This window comes from Papio anubis, chromosome 20, assembly GCF_008728515.1.
Source record: "Papio anubis isolate 15944 chromosome 20, Panubis1.0, whole genome shotgun sequence".
Classification (NCBI taxonomy): Eukaryota; Metazoa; Chordata; class Mammalia; order Primates; family Cercopithecidae; genus Papio; species Papio anubis.
In genome coordinates this window covers 4,710,897-4,717,685 of record NC_044995.1, presented here as the reverse complement: position 1 = coordinate 4,717,685, position 6,789 = coordinate 4,710,897, and the positions used below count along the sequence as shown (strand labels likewise).

Genomic DNA, 6,789 nt, shown 5'->3' with positions numbered 1-6,789 from the left:
TGCCTTTCTCCCCACCCCAATGCGCCATAGAATATGAGACCCTCCGGGTCAGGGTCTGGATCTCAGCCCTCTTCGACCACAGTCTCTCAGACCCCAGCCAACTATCAAATCCAGGAAGCTACATGAAGAATCAAGTACAAGTGCACAGGGCTGGGTGACCCCACGCTTAGTCTCAGGGAGAGGGAAGTTGGACCTCTCCCAAGAATCCGTGGGCCAACCCGTTGTAAGTTACAGGCTAGCACGAGTCTATCCACTGGAGCTCTGAAGACAGGGGGCACGCTGCGCATGTAACTAGAATCCCGCACAGGAGGAGTCCACTGAGAACCCTGGGGGAATGACCTGGGCCAGCACCCCTCCCTACCCCGTGTCCCCCACTCACTGGAGCCCAGTGGTTGGGTCCTTTGTGAGGCAGGCTGAGGGGACACTGGATCCTGAGGGTCTGTAGTCACAGTAGGCGGGAAGTCTCAGAGGAAGGAGCCCTCCCTGGGAGCCAGACCCCCATGCCATGGCGAGCGTGGTGGTGAAGACAATCTGGCAGTCCAAGGAGATCCATGAGGCCGGGGACACCCCCACGGGGGTCGAGAGCTGCTCCCAGCTAGTCCCAGAGGCTCCCCGGGGGGTGAGCAGCCGGGCCAAGGGGATCTCGAAGAAAAAGAAGGCCGTGTCGTTCCACGGGTGGGTTTGTTGCACCCTGTCAGGGATGGTTCTAACGCCCAGCACTTCCTCCAACAGAGCAGGAGTCCGACTGTGGATGCTGGAGGAAGGGGAGGAGGGAAAGCCAGCAGGTGGGCGGCAGGAAAGAGGGCAGCAGTGAAGAAGACATCAAGTCTCAGGGAGGTAGAAAGGAAGAAGGCAATGGGGATGAAAGGAGGGAGGAAAAAGCCAGTGGGGAGGGAAGAAGGAGAAGGGAGGCTAGTGAATGAAGAAGAAAGTAGGTGGCCGGGGCAGAGAAGGGAGGATAAAGTAGGCAGCGGGGAAGGAGAAGAAAGTAGGTAGTGGTGGCTGGGCATGGTGGCTCACGCTTGTAATCCCAGCACTTTGGGAGGCTGAGGCAGGCGGATCATGAGTTCAGGAGTTCAAGACCACCCTGGCCAACATGGTGAAACCCTATCTCTACTAAAAATACAAAAATTAGCTGGGCATGGTGGCGCATGCCTATAACCCCAGCTACTCAGGAGGCTGAGGCAGGAGAATTGCTTGAACTGCGACCGGGAGCCGAGATCATGCAACTGCACTCCAACCTAGGCAATAGAGTCAGACTCTGTCTCAAAAAAAAAAAAAAAAGAAAGAAGAGAAAGTAGGCAGCAGGGAAGGAGAATAAAGCAGGCAGTGAGGACAGAGAAGGGAGAAACTTGTATACAGTGAGAGTGGAGTCACAGGGCGTGAGGTATGGAGAAAGGAAGACAGGAGGGGCCAGACACCGTGGAGCTGCTTCTCGACCTTTCTGCCTGTTTCTCCTCTGCAGGGTGGAGCCCCAGATGTCCCACCAGCCCATGCACTGGTGCCTGAACCTCAAGCGGTCCTCGGCCTGCACCAATGTGTCACTGCTCAACCTGGCCGCCATGGAGCCCACCGACTCCACAGGGACAGACTCCACAGTGGAAGACCTCAGCGGCCAACTCACGCTGGCCGGGCCCCCTGCCTCCCCCAGCCTACCCTGGGATCCGGATGACGCAGACATCACGGAAATCCTGGTGAGGGCCCCCCACACCACCTGCTGGGGAAGACCGAGGTCCTCCACTCGGTGGTAGCAAATACTTAGGATGGGGATGGGGTGTTTTTGACTTGGAGTGAGAACGTTCTGGTCATTCTTTGAGATGCAGAGGAACTAACTGGGAACTGCCTCCTCCTTCTCTGGCAGCCAGCCATGAATCCGGGCGTTGGTCTTTTATTTTTTTTCTTCTTCTTTTAGAGATAGTCTCACTGTGTTGCCCAAGATGGTCTCAAACTCCTGGGCTCAAGTGATCCTCCTGCCTCGGCCTCCCACAGTGCTGGGATTACAGGCGAGAGCCACTGTGCCTGGCCTGGGTGTCGGTCTTCAATTCACACAGTCAATCCCAAATGTCCCCAGTGAGGCTGGGCTCAGGAACCAGGCCAGATCCCTGCGCTTGGGGAGCTCCCAGTCTGGTGGGGGCAAAAGACACAGACTAGGGTGAGAAATTCCATAACGGAGGAGATCCCAGAGAAGGGCTCCTCAAGCCAATTTGGGGGTATCAGGGAAAGCTTCCTGGAGGAGGATGTCTTGCAACTGGACCTTAGCGAGTGAGTAGGCGTTCTCTGAGGGGAGTCACCTAAGAATCTGGGGCAAAACTGAGAGGTGAGCAAGATTTAGGGAGATTTAGATAATTTCTGGCAAAAGTATAGAGGGTTACAAATTGGTGCTTTAACTCACTGCACCTCTGCTCCTCACCCCCCACCTGGCTTCCCCTGGGGCAGGCCTGAAACAGGCTCTACCAGATACTGAGAACTACACTAACAATAGCCATGATCTTCATGATGCTGATGAGATTCACTAGCACTTACCAGCACTTTCTAAGTTCAGGGAGCCCCAGTTTTCTCATCTGTAAAATGGAGATGCATACATTCGTTTCTTTATTTTTAAATCTTATTTATTTATTTATTTATTTATTTATTTATTTTTGAGACGGAGTTTCGCTCTTGTTGCCCACGCTGGAGTGCAGTGGCATGATCTCAGCTCACAGCAACCTCCGCCTCCCGGGTTCAAGCCATTCTCCTGTCTCAGACTCCCTAGTAGCTGGGATTACAGGCATGCGCCACCACACCCGGCTAATTTTGTATTTTTAGTAGAGACAGGGTTACTCCATGTTGGTCAGGCTGGTCTCGAACTCCAGACCTCAGGTGATCCGCCCACCTCGGCCTCCCAAAGTGCTGGGATTACAGGTGTGAGCCACTGTGCCCAGCTTTTATTTATTTTATTTTATTTTTTTTGAGACGGAGTCTCACTCTGTCGCCCAGGAGTGCAGTGGCCGGATCTCAGCTCACTGCAAGCTCCGCCTCCCGGGTTCACGCCATTCTCCCGCCTCAGCCTCCCGAGTAGCTGGGACTACAGGCGCCCACCACCTCGCCCGGCTAGTTTTTTGTATTTCTTAATAGAGACGGGGTTTCACCATGTTAGCCAGGATAGTCTCGATCTCCTGACCTCGTGATCCGCCCGTCTCGGTCTCCCAAAGTGCTGGGATTACAGGCTTGACCACCGCGCCCGGCCACTTTTATTTATTTTTAAGGCAGGGTCTTGCTTTGTGTCCCAGGCTGGAGTGCAGTGGCACGATCACAGCTCACTGTAGCCTGGCCTCAAAGGATCCTACCATCTCAGCCTTCTGAGTAGCTGGGACCACAGGCACACACCTGGCTAATTTGTTAAAAAACTTTTTGTAGGCCAGGCACAGTGACCTATAATCCCAGCACTTTGGGAGGCCAACGCGGGTGGATCATGAGGTCAGGAGTTCAAGACCAGCCTGGCCAATATGATGAAACCCTGTCTCTACTAAAAATACAAAAATTATCTGGGCGTGAGGGTATGCGCCTGTGGTGGCATGTGCCTATAGTCCCAGCTACTGGTGAGGCTGAGGCAGGAGAATGGCTTGAACCTGGGAGGCAGAGGTTGCAGTGAACTGAGATCGCGGCACTGCACTCCAGCCTGCGTGACAGAGCAAGACTCTGTCTCAAAATAAATAAATAAATAAATAAATAATTTTTGTAGAGACAGGGTCTCACAATGTTGCACAGTCTGGTCTTAACATCAAGCAATTTTGGGGCCTCAGCCTCCCAATGTGCTGGGATTACAGGAGTGCAACACCATGCCCAGCCACATACATTCTTTTTAACAAATATCTCTTTTTCTTTCTTTCTTTTTTGAGATGGAGTCTCACTCAGTAGCCAGGCTGGAGTACAGTGGCGCGATCTTGGCTCACGGCAAACTCGACCTCTCAGGTTCAAGTGATTCTCCCACCTCAGCCTCCCAAGTAGCTGGGATTACAAGAGTGCCACCACACTTGGCTAATTTTTGTATTTTTAGTAGAGATGGGCTTTCACCATGTTGGCCAGGCTAGTCTCGAACTCCCAACCTCAGGTGACACCCACCTCAGCCTCCCAAAGTGCTGGGATTACGGATGTGGGCCACCGCACCTGGCCTCTCTTTTTCTTTATTTTTATTTTTTTTCATTTTCTTGAGACAGGGTCTCACTCTATTGCCCAGGCTGGAGTGCAGCAGCATGATAATAGCTCACTGCAACCTCAAAGCCTTGGGCTTAAGCGATCTTTCCACCTTGACCTCCCAAGTAGGTGGGACTACAGGTGCACACCACCATGCCCAGCTAAACAAATGTTTTTTTCTTTCTTTCTTTCTTTCTTTCTTTTTTCTTTTCTTTTCTTTTCTTTTTGTTTTTGAGACTGGTTCTTGTTCTGTTGCCCAGGCTGGAGTGACAGCATGACAGCCCAGGCACAATATTGGCTCACTGCAGCCTTGGCCTCCCCAGGCGCAGGTGATCCTCCCACCTCAGCCTCCCAAGTAGCTGTAACTACAGGCGTATGCCACCACAGCCAGCTAATTTTTTTTTTTTTTTTTTTTTTGGAGATGGAGTCTCGCTCTGTTGCCAGGCTGGAGTGTAGTGGTGTGATCTCAGCTCACTGCAACCTCCACCTCGGGTTCAAGTGATTCTCCTGCCTCAGCCTCCAGAGTAGCTGGGACTACAGGCATGCGTCACCACACCCAGCTAATTTTCATACTTTTAGTAGAGACAGAGTTTCACCATGTTGGCCAGGATGGTCTTGATCTCTTGACCTCATTATCTTCCCGCCTCAGCCTCCCAAATTGTTGGGATTACAGGCGTGAGCCACCGTGCCCGGCTTCACCCAGCTAATTTTTTTTTTTTTTTTTTTTTGAGACGGAGTCTTGCTCTGTCGCCCAGGCTGGAGTACAGTGGCCGGATCTCAGCTCACTGCAAGCTCCGCCTCCCGGGTTTATGCCATTCTCCTGCCTCAGCCTCCCGAGTATCTGGGACTACAGGCGCCCGCCACCTCGCCCGGCTAGTTTTTTGTATTTTTTAGAGGAGACGGGGTTTCACCGTGTTAGCCAGGATGGTCTCGATCTCCTGACCTCGTGATCCGCCCGTCTCGGCCTCCCAAAGTGCTGGGATTACAGGCTTGAGCCACCGCGCCCGGCCACCCAGCTAATTTTTAAAACAAATTTTTGAGGCCGGGCTTGGTGGCTCACGCCTGTAATCCCAGCACCTTGGGAGGCTGAGGCGGGCGGATCACCTGAGGTCAGTAATTCGAGACCAACCTGATCAACATGGAGAAACCCCATCTCTACTAAAAATATAAAATTAGCCGGGTGTGGTGGCACATGCCTATAATCCCAGCTACTTGGGAGGCTGAGGCAGGAGAATCGCTTGAACCCGGGAGGCGGAGGTTGCAGTGAACCGAGATCGTGCCATTGCACTGTGGCCTGGGCAACAAGAGCAAAACTCCGTCTCAAAAGCAAAAACAAAAACTCAACTATGGTAGACAGCCATGTAGTAACCTCCGCAAGGTCAAGGTTGGAGAGCTCGTAAGAAGCAGGACCAGGACAAGAAGGCTGCGCTTTTGTCACTCATACAAAAGGCCTTTCTCTCCCCAAGACTCCCCTGGGTTGAGTGGGGGTATTTGGAGGGGAGAGACTGAGGCAGGGAGGCCAGAGGGGAGGCTGGGCGAGGGTCCAGGGAAGGAGGAGGAGCTGCAGAGAAGAGAACACGGCAGAGAGTCTGGGCTGGGAAGGAGGCCTGGGAGACATCTCCTCCCTCAGACAGAAGAGCTCTCCGCCCTCTCTTGGGGAGTGTCTCTTGGGCAGCACTTGCAGCCGTTTGCCTCCCACCAGAGCTATTTCTGAGTCACATCCCCCAGTGGATCGTGAAGCCTGAGAAAGTGCCCCAGGCAGCCAGGATCAAGGTCTGACACAGCCGCCAGCTTGCTGTGGGGCTGCAGGGGAGTGTGGGCCTCTAAGGGCCTTCAAGTTCCTTCTCGGTGAAATGGAAAAAGTAATGACCTTGGGGTGCGTGCTGGAGAGGTGAGAGGGGGCAGTAGGATCCAGAGAGAAGGCAGGGACAGGCAGAGAGAAGGGCACAGAGCCCAGAGAGAGGGGACAGAGACCCAGAGAGAGGGGACAGAGACCCAGAGAGAGGACAGAGACCCAGAGAGGGAGACAGAGACCCAGAGAGATGGGGACAGAGACCCAGAGAGAGAGGAGGACAGAGACCCAGAGACAGAAGGGGACAGAGACCCAGAGAGAGGGGAAGGGAGACCCAGGGAGAGGGGAACAGAGACCCAGAGAGAGGCAGATAGAGACCCAGAGAAAGGAGGATGGAGACCCAGAGAGAGGGGGACAGAGACCCAGAGAGAAGGAGACAGAGACCCAGAGAGAGAGAAAGGGAGAGAGACCCAGAGAGAGGGGGATGGAGACCCAGAAAGAGGGGGACAGAGACCCGGAGAGAGGGAGACAGAGACCCAGAGAGATTAGGAGAGAGAGCCAGAGAGAGGGATGGAAACCCTGAGAGAGAAGGAAAGAGACTCGGAGGGTGGGAGGACAGAGGTTCTGGGGAAGGAACAGATGGGTCCAGTGTGAGAGAGATGGAGACTCAGAGACAGAAGAAGAGATGATCCAGGGCTGGGCACGGTGGCTCACGCCTGTAATCCCAGTACTTTGGGAGGCTGAAGTTGGCAGATCACTTGAGGCCAGGAGTTTAAGAGCGGCCTGGCCAACATGGTGAAACCTGGTCTCCACTAAAAATACAA

General features: G+C 53.6%; 1 protein-coding gene across 6 annotated transcripts in view; it reads left to right on the top strand.

The window, feature by feature from the left end:
• Positions 1–393: 393 nt before the first annotated feature.
• TSKS (testis specific serine kinase substrate) overlaps positions 394–6,789 on the top strand; it is a 28,938-nt gene continuing 22,542 nt past the window's right edge. The window contains exons 1-2 of one of the 6 annotated variants that reach the window (XM_031659189.1): positions 394–675; positions 1,466–1,694. In XM_031659189.1, the coding sequence (XP_031515049.1) occupies positions 506–675; positions 1,466–1,694 (399 nt within the window). In that variant the 5' untranslated portion in view covers positions 394–505. The remainder of the gene's footprint in view (positions 676–1,465; positions 1,695–6,789) is intronic. The other 5 variants (XM_031659191.1, XM_031659185.1, XM_031659187.1 and 2 more) reach the window with 5 other exon arrangements.